Source organism: Boleophthalmus pectinirostris, unplaced genomic scaffold, assembly GCF_026225935.1.
Source record: "Boleophthalmus pectinirostris isolate CB_2022bp ecotype Guang Dong unplaced genomic scaffold, ASM2622593v1 HiC_scaffold_20, whole genome shotgun sequence".
NCBI classification, from domain to species: Eukaryota; Metazoa; Chordata; class Actinopteri; order Gobiiformes; family Gobiidae; genus Boleophthalmus; species Boleophthalmus pectinirostris.
This window is the reverse complement of record NW_026571153.1, coordinates 6206717-6220202: the sequence shown is the minus strand read 5'-3', so window position 1 is coordinate 6220202 and position 13486 is coordinate 6206717. Positions and strand designations below refer to the sequence as shown.

At 39.4% G+C, this 13486-nt stretch overlaps 1 protein-coding gene across 1 annotated transcript in view; it reads left to right on the top strand.

Moving 5' to 3' along the window:
- Positions 1 to 1722: 1722 nt before the first annotated feature.
- The window catches only part of nrxn2b (neurexin 2b), a 1850542-nt gene continuing 1838778 nt past the window's right edge, over positions 1723 to 13486 (top strand). Inside the window, exon 1 of the mRNA XM_055156806.1 lies at positions 1723 to 2419. Within this exon, the coding sequence (XP_055012781.1) occupies positions 1723 to 2419 (697 nt within the window). The remainder of the gene's footprint in view (positions 2420 to 13486) is intronic.

The following is a 13486-nucleotide window of genomic DNA, read 5'->3' as shown; positions in this document are numbered from 1 at the left end:
ATTCGATATATTGTGACAGCCCACGATATTATTGTGAGACTTTTGACGATGCGATATCACAGTATTTTGGTTATTGTTACATCCCCAGTTAGTACAGCGTGTAAATGAGCCAGAGTTGGACATGTAGGCTCATTTTCACCCGTAGCCCCATTGGGAGGTTGGTGACAAGACAAAAACAAGACACTGGTGGTTTTCAGACTCTACGATGTGATAATATCATACTCCCAAATGTGGGGCAAGGGCCAAATTTTCGAATAGGCTCTATTCACGTTTACGTCACAGACCAGGAAAACATTCAGAAATATGCGATGACAACTTCCGGTGGTGATTGATTGGTCCAAACTTTGCCAAAGAGTGTAGTGAGTTAAGATGGTTAAAAAGCCGCTCTAAGTGCAGTTATTTCTCAAATAAATGGCAAATTACTCATCTTGGTCTGCATAATTGCACATCCCTTGTTATTTTTATTTGAAAGGTTTATTTTAGTCAAAATGTACGAATCCAAATGTAATAAACACCATGGAAATGCAGGAAGTGACACGAGTTGTTTCCTTGACTGACACCAGTAAAGTCATGGAGCCATTGCACTTTTGTTTTGTTTTGAGGGCAATGAGGATATTTTTTCTTAACTTACAGACTTGATATTTTGCACTTTTGTAGCTGAGGCCCTAAATTAAGCATTTTTTTATGTCCAAAAAGTTTATACATGTTTGTTTTGTGTTTTGTATTTCTGGTCCTGTAGCTTTTATTACAGCCATATGACACAACTACAGCATGCAGATTGTGAAATAACAGGTTGTACTGAAAAAAAGGAAATATAAAACTTCATTTGGGGGTTAAAGGGGGAATTTTAATAGCAAAATTAAGAAAAAAAATCCAGGCAAGGACAAATGTGCTAAAAATGCCCTTAGGTCTGGAAGGGTTAATCAAAAAATCACAATAGTTTTTTTGTCAGTGACCAAAAATATTGAACTTTTTCCACGATATTCTTTGAGCTGTACCTGTAAAAATGGTTAGACTTTGCATGATTTGAACCTAAATGCTGTATGTCGAGATCAAAACTCTGCTCACATTACAATCATGGTTTCAGTGGATCAGCTTTTGAATGAACTAAGTACCAGAATGTAAAAAAATAAATAAATAAATACAGTAGGCAAGACGGAACATGAAATAAATTACACGATAAGGCTTTCAACGCATACAGATTAACTTCAGGATATGTAATTTAATCACATCTTCCTCTCTTTTTCTCCTCTCTTCCAGGTTACCTACTCCCAGCGAAATGATGGAATCCACGCCGTCATGAGCCCCCATGGTCCGTGAAGGAGAGGAGTCCAAAACAATGATCGCATTTTACCCTTCGTCAGACAGTAGTGCTTTCTGACACCGGTTTCTTCAATTCTCCAACTATTTTTCCGACCGCGTTTCTGGCGTCTGTACAACCTTCCTGGAATATTACTACATCGGATTGGAGCGTGATACTATTTCCGCTATTGGATTTTTGGAGGAAACTGCAAATTGTACCTAATTCTTTTTTTCCTCCCGAGGGCACCAGCTGATGGAGAGACAGAGGAGAGAGTCTGGATAAGAATTACAACTACTCTGAACACGGAATACACTGCTAATTTGTTCAGTTTTGCGTGGGGTACTTTGAAATCTACTAGTCTTTTCTTCAAATAGTGTGTTGCGTCAAGTTCTCTGGCAAGTAGAAACAACCCAGCCACCATGACGAGGTTAAGATTGGAGCCGTTTTGGATTCTGTGCATGCTCGTCACCACGGTAAAGATGTTGGAATTTGGCGGCGCTCCCGGCCAGTGGGCACGCTACGCCCGCTGGGAGGCAGGATCGGTCGGCGAGTTGAGCTTTAGCATCAAAACCAACGTCAGCAAAGCCCTGGTCCTCTACCTCGACGACGGAGGCAACTGCGACTTCCTGGAGTTGCTGATCGCGAACGGGCGCCTCCAGCTCCGCTTCGCCATCCACTGCGCCGAACCCGCTACGTTGCACATGGAGACGAGCGTGAACGACGACCGCTGGCACATGGTTCTGCTAACCCGGAATTTCAGGGAGACTCTTCTGATGGTCGACGGCGAGACGAAGGTGGCGGAGGTGAAATCGAAGAGGAAGGAGATGGCGGTGGTGAGCGATTTGTTCGTAGGGGGGATCCCGCCCGACGTACGCCTCTCCGCCCTCACCTCCAGCACGGTGAAGTACGAGCCTCCGTTCCTGGGCCTCATTTCCAACCTGAAAGTGGGGGAGATACCGCCGAATTTACTCAACAGTCAAGGAATTCAGAGCGACCTGGAATATCTTTGCACCAAACAGAACCCATGCTTTAACGGAGGATTTTGCTCGATCCAGTACGGGGAGGTTCACTGCGACTGCACCCACACGAGATTCAAGGGGAAGTACTGCAAAGAAGGTAAGAGCTGATTTTTCCGTAGTGTTTGTGCAGCTTTTTTTTAGTTTACAGGCTCTACTCACGCTTATGTTGCAACCCAGGAAGACGTTGACTCCCAGGTCCAGTTTTCTTCATCAAAGGCTACATTTACACTGAAAAAAAATAAAATAAAATCACTGTATCACCATATCACGGTATCGGAAACGATTTGCATCCAGACACGTCGTTTCTGTGTCCACAATCAAAGCCTTCCCTATCCACACAGCTTTGAGCATATTTGTTTACATTTCATCAAAACTCATGAGTGTTTTTTCTGTGACAGAGGGATGTTCTGCTGATGATGAGTCTGTTCTGTGCGTCTATCATGCTGGAGATGGTTCATGTTAAACTTTTCGGAGATTATACATCTGTGGGTCATACGCACAGACTGTATATACAAATGGACATACATTCTAGCCCAGGGGTGGGCAAACTACGGCCCGGGGGCCGTATGCGGCCCTTTAAACCTTTTAATCCGGCCCCCGGAACTGGAATAAATTACAATAATAAACCTTGTTGGTGTTTTATTTTTCATGCATTAGTAGTGGTGGTTCAAGATATATGACTGCACTGCTTCCATTTTGAGTTGGTAAAAGTCAAACACAAGAACTTTATAGATGTTGTGACATAAAAATTGACTTACAGTACGTCATAAGAGTCTTGTTGAGCCGCGTGTGACTTTGTGGCATGGGTTCTGTTTCTAAGTAAAACCTATTTCCTCATAACTTACCTTCCCGTGTGATGTGCAGTGGACCGGATCTGTAGATTTATGTGTGTTCTGGATTTTTTGCAGCGATGTTGTAGTGCGCATCCTACATAAGCGTAAATACGAATATAATGCAGCTGAGCTCTTAACACGTCATGTCCTGTGTTCTGTCTGGCCCTTCAGGCAAATTTTAGGACCCTATGTGGCCCACGAGCCGAAAAGTTTGCCCACCCCTGTTCTAGCCTCTTAACCGTTTGGCGGTGAATTACTTCACGCCGCAACACTGCATCCACAACGAAAACGACTTGAATACATACTAGTGTGGACGGGGCCTAAATGTCACTGTAGTGTTCCATTATGGTCGGCTAATCAGCCATTACAACCATACCTCAGTTTTCATCATTTCCAAATGTCTTCCTGTTTTGTGACGTAATGTGAATAGAGCCTATTGAATAACTTTTTTTTTTTTTTTTCCTTCTTTTGCTAGTGTGAAAATATGATGAATCTGTTGACGTTTTTAATTGCTGTGGTTTTGCTCTTGTTGTTGTAACACTGATAAGCGTAATTTGTGTCTGCTGCTCTAGAGGTTTTGAGTGTTGCTAAGCAGTCTAAGGTCATGTGTTCAAATGTTGGTTATACATAGCAACTATATGTTGAATGTTGCCAGTACATTTGCTGCAATTGAAATTACTAGTACACTACCGGTCAAACGTTTTAGAACACCACACTTTTTCTAGTTTTTGTTTTACTGTTTACTGTTGACCAAAACGTATTCTAAACTTTTGATTCATGCAAGTGTCCACCTTTGGCAGATATAACAGCTGAACACACTCGTGGCTCGTTCTTTTTATAATAGAAATCAAATATTCTTCAGAAAGTTCTTCCCAAGTCTGTTGCAGAAGTTTCCATAAAAGTGTGGCACTTGTGGGTTGTTTGACTTTCACTCTTCTGCCCAGTTCATCCCAAACCAGCTCGATGGGGTTTAAGTCTGGACACTGTGCTGCTGGACACTCCATGTTTTCAAGTTTACCATCTTGTTCTTTTTTCCTGAGGTAGTTTTGGCAGAGCTTGGACTTGTGTTTTGTATCTTTTATCTATTTTTTTTAAGCTGTCTGTTCAGTTCTTACCTTTGTACCATTTCAAGCTTCATTGGACTTGCACGACTTGAACTGCAGTAAATAACTGGAAAAAAATGAGGGTGTTCTAAAACTTTTGACTGGTAGTGTACATAGTTTAGTCTATTTGCAGTGACAATGTTTTGGTTGTGTTGTTTCGTATTGCCAGTTTGTCCTTTTTGCTATCTGTTACTGCAACAGAGAAAGGTGGCAGACACGACTACAGCAAAAGTTTAAGCTCTCTGCTGCTTCTAAATATGTGCAAATCGTGGTAAAGTGAGTTGTGGAAAGGTGGAGTCGAGGCAGAGGATCAGCGGTGGGTGTACAGGTTTCCTTGTCTTTTTCACTGACAAAATTTCTAAACTTTTTCATGACTTTTTCATGACCTCAAGTGAATTTTCCATGAATTGTAGAATTGAGCATATTTTTAGGGCTAAATATGAAATGTTAACCCTTTCCACTCACCTTATGGTTTGGGATTATAAAGTTTTAACATTCACAATCCTGTCAGTGCATTTATTGTCGTCTCTTTTAAACAAAAGGCGCATATGTTCAGAAATAATCATAATAGCCTCATGAGAACTTAACAAAATGCTGTAGTTGTGTAAAAGAGATGCTAAAATTCCATGACTTTCCCAGGATTTCCATGACCCTGGGAATCTTGGGGTGTAGGAGGTGAGTCCCTGTAATAGTCGGCTGGATGTGCTGGGCCGTAGTGCATCCAGGTCACCTCAAAATAGAACAATAATTAATACAAATACGGCACAACATGGGCCATGATACTAACATTGAGCAATGAGAATAGTTTAAAATTTAAATTTAAAATTTCACAATACATCATGTGAAAGTGAACAGTGGGTTTACAGTTTCAGATTAGATGTGATAATTTAGTTAAGTAAATGTGCACTGAAATTTACACTGAAATTTATATTATTAACTGAATAAACTGGAGCTACATACTGTAAGTTTAAAATCATAATAATTTGTAAAATAATTTGTCTTAGGGGAAAAATTGACTTCACAGTTGCAGCAAAGATTTTGTCAAGTTTACCAAATGTTCCAAATTTCCACTCCGGTATAATGAGTCATTTTGAGTCTAATATTACATGAGATGAAGTGAACTTTTGACATGGCAATTGCTTTTCAGAGTTACTCGAAACTTTTTTTAGACATGTTTCCACGGTATCATATCTAGGCTATTGTTACCATCACGATTCCCCATGCAAATAGCTGGCATATGACTCACTCCATTCGAGGACTTGTTTGGGTGTCTTTTTCTCGCGCTCACACTCACTTTGTTCGGTGAAAAGAAGTCGAGGTGGATTTTGCCCATAGCCTGTTATTGAACCGCCGAATGTCGAAAACGAATTATGCCATATGAGTCACGTCGCAGTCCCAGGCACAGATGCTATTTTGAATACACTTTTGGAGAACAATACTTAACTTCAAAGGTGGTGAATATTTGTATTTTTCTTCTGAGCTGTTGAAATGCTTCTTCTGACTGGTCCCTGCTTCATTTTCAGTCATGGAAGGGAACATAAAAATGAGTAAAGTACTTTAAGTAAGTAAAAAGGTTGGGTAGTTATCTGTACTTTACATTTTAAATGGGATACTTTTTACTTTTACTTTACTGCACTTGAGAGCAGGTACTTTCCACAGTGCATTTTTCAGATTTGTGCTGAATTATTTATTAAAATCTCTATGCTTTGAAGCTTTATTAGATCTAAAAATCTGCACAAAATACTTGTTGTTATGGAGGTTTCATTACTGCTGTCTGGGTCAGTAGAGTTGTGATCGCGGAGTGTGCTTTGATCAGAATTCAAGGAATAGATAGGATTAAGAGTGTGCAAAGATATCAAAATATCGTATCGCTTAATGTGATGATACAGTATCGATATTGTGGGCTGCTGTATCAATATATCAACAAGAGTATTTTTGGTATATTTTACTAAACTATTTTGTTACCGAGCTACAGTTTTGTTGCTTGTTCAGAGGAAGGAAACTTGTTTGTGCAACACATTTAACATTTTCACTGATTTGATGATTAAAATATGTGTGTTTCATATGAACTTAGCACAAGAAGTGGTTTAAAGACTTTTAGTGTCACAGCCATGATTTAGCCAATATTTTTTACTGAATCTTATTGACTCAATTTGAAATACATCGTACTGAATCGTGTCAAATCGAAAGTTCCCTTTATGTATGAGATATGTATAGTACCATGGCCCATGTATCGAGGTATGTACAGTATCGGCAACTTCTTAATGATACCCAGCCTTATGCAGGATGTATCTTTACTTTTCTTTATTGAAACTTGAGTCTTGGTGTATGTGTATTTGTATGTGTGGTTTTGTAAACAAAGCAAATAAACAGAATATTAGAAATATGCTAGACTGATTTTAACAATACTAATAAAACACAATGACATGATAATAATAGACTTTATGATTCAATAATACAAATATAAACCAAATATATATCAACTAATAGGCACGAAATAAAAGTAGGCCTCAAAACTTCTACTACTAATACGAGAAAACGTTTTTGTTTACATCCGGCTTTTCCGCACGTGTGCAGTGGCTGGTTGGCAAAAAGTGAGTGGGGCCACTCGTTTGTGTTGACAGTTGCGTTGTGTATCTCTGTCATGACATAACTCGTCTTATTTTGATGTAGGTTTTGCATTTAATTGTTTTGACATGACTTCATCATCTTACTCTAAGTCACTGAATGTTGAGGCTCAAAAACGTCGCTTTGAAAAGTTAAAACTCGCCGATAACTGTGGACGATGTTGATGTTGACTTGTTGATACGGACGATTTTTGCCTTTCCAAAATGTCTGATGTGACGTCATTCTGTTTTCTCGTATTAGTTATTAACAGTAAACATATTTATCCCAATCATAATCCCCCAAAACATACATAAATCTACCTGAGGCCTATTGACAAAAGACCTAAATAACATGAATTAAATAATACGAATAAAAACGAAGAGTAGCTAGCGTCCAGCCGAAATTTAGCATTGAAGCTAACTTGCGTAACATACATGTAAACAACTTAAGAACAACTTTAAACACGAGGATTTTCACACCAAACACCTCAAGATAACAGAGAAAAACACCCAACCATTTCATGGACGCACACTACAACAAAAAAGAGGTACAAGATGCACAGACTAATTATAAAAAGACTGTAAACATTATATACTCCAAAAACTGCAGCTCCCCTAGGGGACATGGTTGGTACTGCACCCTATTTTAATACACACTTTATTACAGTCCTGCTTTTATAACACTTTTACTTTTTACTCTTTAAAGGTGCATTATGTAACTTTTTGGTGTAGTTTGGTCTGTCACCTGCTTGTTTCTATGGATACGTCACTGCTCTGCCTCAAATGTTCCACAGTGTGACTTTAAACAGCTCTACCTTACATTTATTAAATTGCAGGTGGTTTTATTGCTCAAAATTGTCAAAAAAAACCAAAACAAAACAGACAATCAGGCTGTGGCCCGGGTTCCCTTTTCCACAGATCTGACCTGTAACTTGATCTGTTTCGGTCTCCATGACGATACCAATAATGCCAAGGAATAACATTCACCAGAAAAGTTACACAATGCACTTTCAAGTACATTTTTAAATAGGCTTAAGTTGATTTTTTCATGTGATACTTTTATCTTGAACATGAGTATTTAAGTAAACGCCACAGATTTCCATCGTTTTTTCTTTTTTTTTTTTTCTTTTTTTTTGCTTGTATCTCTACTTCAGACCCATTGTTAGCGGCACGTAGGTTGCTCCGGTTTCCATTTGCCCCCGGGATGTGCTCCGTAGCTGTCATCTCTTGTCAAATTCTCTTCTGTTTCAAGTCTACTGCCTCCCGCTAGCATTTCCATATCGGCTTCCACGTTCATCCATCTATGCCTCTCTCCGTTCAACACTTTCCTCTCCTCCTCCTCCTCCTACCTTTTCATTTTTTTATTTATTTTTTGCTCCTTTCAGGGCTCTGCTCAAGGCTATCTTTCGTATTCCATCGCTCCTCCGCTGTCACTCCCAAGTTCACTCGGTTAGACCACTTATCAGGTTTTCAGCCCAGGCCGTTGTCAGCAGTTGCAGGACCAGCAGAGCCCGCCCTCCAGTACACTTATCTCCAGGCTTTCCTTCATCCTGTCGGCATCTCCAAACATTACAAGTGGACGGCCTTTTTTTTTTTCCAATCCAACCACCAATGGAGTCTGATAATGACAGTACAGGGTTGGGATGGATTATATGTGCCATGCTGGGGTGCTGTTGCAGACCGGAAATAGAGTTTATGTTTGAGAAAGAAGAAGAAAAAAAAGCGCCTTGAACTCAACTGTCAAAAAATGTTAAAACTACTCTTGTTGCAATGTGAAAAGTTTTTGAAAACTTTGTACATTTTTTAAATTTTTTTTTCACAGACCATTTGTCACAAAGACGCTTTCCAGATCATTATTTATTCGCTCCACACCGAGTTAGTTTTATTTAATGAGACAGGGACAGTGCACAGTTTACATTAACCTTAACCAGTGTTGGGGAGTAACAGATTACATGTACCGGAGTTACGTAATCAGAGTACTAATTATGAGTTAGTGTATTGGGTTACAGTTACAGTTACTTTGTTGAAATAAATGGATTACATGGCAGTATTTTCCTGTTTTCACATTTTGGGTTAAACCATGACTAAAACCAGGTTTTAAACCAGGTTTAAACCAGGACTAAACCAGGATTAAATCAGGTCTAAACCAGGACTAAAACAGGACTAAACCAGGACTAAACCAGGTCTAAACCAGGTCTAAAACAGGTTTAAACCAGGTCTAAACCAGGACTAAACCAGGTCTAAAACAGGTCTAAAACAGGACTAAACCAGGACTAAACCAGGACTAAACCAGGTCTAAAACAGGTTTAAACCAGGTCTAAACCAGGACTAAACCAGGTCTAAAACAGGTCTAAAACTGGACTAAACCAGGACTAAAGCAGGTCTAAAACAGGTCTAAAACAGGTTTAAACCAGGTCTAAACCAGGATTAAACCAGGTCTAAAACAGGTCTAAAACAGGACTAAATCAGGTCTAAACCAGGACTAAAACAGGACTAAACCAGGACTAAAACAGGACTAAACCAGGACTAAAACAGAGGACTAAACCAGGTTTAAACCAGGACTAAACCAGGACTAAACCAGGTCTAAACCAGGTCTAAACCAGGTCTAAAACAGGTTTAAACCAGGTCTAAACCAGGACTAAACCAGGTCTAAAACAGGACTCTAAAACAGGACTAAACCAGGACTAAACTAAACCAGGACTAAACCAGGTCTAAACCAGGTCTAAAACAGGACTAAACCAGGTCTAAACCAGGACAACAGACAATTTGAGGAGAACAAACAAGAATTTTCAGGATGTGGTCGCTACATTCATGTATTTTTTTAAAACCATGACAATATCAAGTAATCCAAAGTATTCATCTTACATTACTCACTTTAAGTAATTTAATGGATTATGTTACAAACTACATTTTGGGGTATGTAATCTGTAATCTGTAGGGGAATACATTTTAAAAGTAACCTTCCCAACATTAACCTTAACAGGAGAGATGTATTGTACCAGGTTGTAGCACCAGAGGTTATTCCCACCTGTCGTCCCTGGGCAGGTTCATTGACTGATCGTATTTAATTGACTTTACTTATTTGCTGTTCTTCCTGGAGACCTGTGTAGCATGTTTTGGGTGATGGTAAGTAATTATTGTAGTCACAGCTGCCCTGAGACAGACTAACGGAAGCGAGGCTGCCAATCTGCACCATCAGCCCCTCCGACTACCACCAACACTCACAACACTTTCATACTAGGCAATGTGGGTGAAGTGTCTTGCCTAAGGACACACCAACAGTTATTGGCGCCCCCCTGTGGCTCCTGATTTTCCCAGTGGTCTCCAATCCAAGTACTAACCTGCTGAGCTTCTGAGATCTGACGGGATCAGACTTTAGGGTCAACATATCGCCCCATAGGGTTTTGACTCCACTTACTTTTTTCTTTATTAGTTACTTATCTGCTCATTATTTCTCCTGTAATTTACTTTTATTATATATTGCTACATATTCACTTTCTTTTAAGGTATTTTAAGGACTGTTTTGATGGATAACGACTTGGTATTTTGTGTAAATGTAATGTATTGTTAAAAATTGCATATATATATATATATATATATATATATATATATATATATATAAAATATATAATGTGTTTCTACCTTCCACGGTGGTTGGTCTCTCCAGGATGAAACACCCTCATTGAGTACTCAAGGGTCGTCTACCAGAGGCCTGGGAGCTTGAGAGTTCTGCGAGTATCTTTGTGTTCCCAGTACTGCACTTTTCTGGACTGAGATGTCCGTTGTTTTCCTGGTATCTGTCTGTAAGGACAGCTTCCAGTTTGGGGTTACAGCCCCGAGTAGAGGCCCAGATCTACCACAGGCACCACTGGCCTTTACTGTGCAAAGAGCTCTCTCCAGCTCTTCCTTGAGCCCCTGGTATTTCTCTAGCTTCCGTGTTCTTTTTCCTGATATTTACCATCGCTTGGTATTGCGATGTCAACCACCACGGCTCTGCTCTGTTTGACTTATCCGACCACCACTATGTCTGGTTGGTCCATCAGAGCCATTCTGTCAGTCTGTATCTGGAAGTCCCACAGGGGATCTTTGGCTCGGTCATTCTCCAAACCTTTGGAGGTGTTTCCCACCTTGATCCTGGGGTTTCCAGCCCGTAACTCTGGCACAGATGTTTCTGTACACTATGGACCCAGCCACTTGGTTATGTCGCTCAGCATGATATGCTTTCCCTGCCAGCATCTTACACCCCGCAGTTATGTGCTGAGACTGTCTCAGGAGCCTCTTTGCACAGTCTCATATTATATATATATATAATATATATATATATATATATATTATATATATTATATATATATAATATATATATAATTTAAATTTTGTCACTTTTTATATTGTATTTTACATTGTTATGGTTTTTAGTTTGCTATGTTCTGATAATCCTTAATCATAATGTCAATTTAGGCAATGGTCAGTAAGGACAACAACCTTGAATTTAGTAATGCTTCTATAGTTATAGAATTTTGACCTCCTTTATATATAATTGATCATTGTCAATATTCATCTAACATTACTTGCTACAGGTCTCCAAGAACAGTTGATAGTCAAGGTCAATTAAATACAATCAATTCAATCATTGTGTGTTCTGAGGCAAGACACTTCATCCACATTGCCTAGTATGAAAGTGGTGTGTGTGTGTGTGAGTGATGGTGATGGTCGGAGGGACCGATGGTGCCCATTGGCCTGGCAGCCGTGCTTCTGTCAGTGTGCCCCAGGGCAGCTGTGGCTACAATAGTAGCTTACCATCACCAGGTATAGAGTGAATGAATAATGCTGAATGATGAATGAATGCTGAATAATGCTCTGTAAAGTATCTTTGGGGACAGAAAATGTCTGTGAAAAAAGCGCTATATAAATAAAGACTTACTTACTATTATTTCTTACTTTACATCATAATAACTATAATAATCATATTTGGGGGATAAATATGTCAATATGTTTTAATTTGCAGATATATTATTAATATTCAAAGCTTTTCTATAGAATTCAAGTTCTTTATTAATAAAATGTAGATTTTCATAGGGGGGGTCAACATATCATAACAGGATCAATATACTATGTGGTATGTTGACCCCGGGGTCACCTCACTGCCGGGTCAAAATCCTATACCACACCTGTATGGCCACAAAAGACGTTACATTTTGTCTAGTCATTTAAGAGCTCTTTTCTACTGAAAATGGAGTTCACATTTCTGAAAACTGTTTATGTAAAAGAAAATACTCTTATTGCAATGCAAAAAACTAAAATTGTTACATCTGCTATTAGCATCACTTTGCAAAAAGCAGCACTAAAATGGCATTTGTTTTAACTTCAGTCTAGTCATTTTAGGACCAAAAATATAGTTTATGGTTCTGAAAATTCTATTGCGCAAATTATAAAATGAAATTGTAACAGAGAAAGTCAAATGTATATATTTTATATTAGCATCACATTGGTAAAAGAAGCACCAAAAGCACCATGTAACCTTCATGATTCCATAGAGAGAAAAAATATATATAATAAATAAATAAATTGGAACACACTCCATGGACATAGATTCATGGACATTCCCATGGACACAAGCAGGTTGAAAGCTCACTTACACAAGGACACAAGTAAGGCTTTATTTAATTTTATCGCACAAAAAGGGTTCAAGAGTTCCCTAAATCTTAAATCTGATCTTTGACAGAAGACAACGCTGCGTACATGGAACAGTGCAACATAACTTTTCTATAATGAAACCAACGATGTTATGACAAATGAAATGATTCCCGCAATCCATCCTGTACATTTCTCCAAGGCACCATCGGAATCAAATCATGAATAAATTCCAAATGCTGTACTGAGGCAGATTCGATTCCTTCACCACTTCACAATCTCTTTAAACCTTCGCCGCTTTCTTTTTGGAATCCATACCCAGGCAACCACTCCATCTTTAACATAACCGTCCCTCTATCTCTTCATATCTCCCTCACACACGTCGGTCTCGCCTCTACCCTCTTTCAGTATATTTTTTTCTAGCTCGCCAAATTTCCTGTGCACCTCTTTGCCCTCTCCGTGTGCTCTCTGTGTCAGATTACCGAAGCGGCTGGGAGGAGATACTGCTACCAAGCTCAGGGCTAAATTGAGAGCCGAATACCAATGCGGTGCTTGAGTGACTCCAGGAAACGTTTGTCCTTTTGAAATGTAAGAAATGGAAAAAAAGTGGGCAGAAGGAATTGGATGGGCAGTGAATATACGAGTCTGCGAAAATATGACTTGCAGGTTTGAAATTCTTTTGAAAATGTAACGTTGTTGGAATAAATCGGGTCACGGCTGCTGAATGTAAATTGCGGGAGTTGCTGTGTGTGGGTGGGTACGCTCAGGTCTTGCTTGGTCTTGGTACAGTTGAAGTCGGTGGTGGTTTTTTTGCTGCAAACTAAATAGAAATGCCTGTTCGTAGTGAGGTCATGTCATGCTGAAGAAAAGCGTTTATAAAAGAGGTGTGCGGCTAGTTCACGAAGAGTGCATTTTGTGGGATGGGGTGAAGATTTTCAAAAGCGTGTTATTTCAGTCCGTGTTCCGTTGGCGGCTTTCAGATTTTTACAAT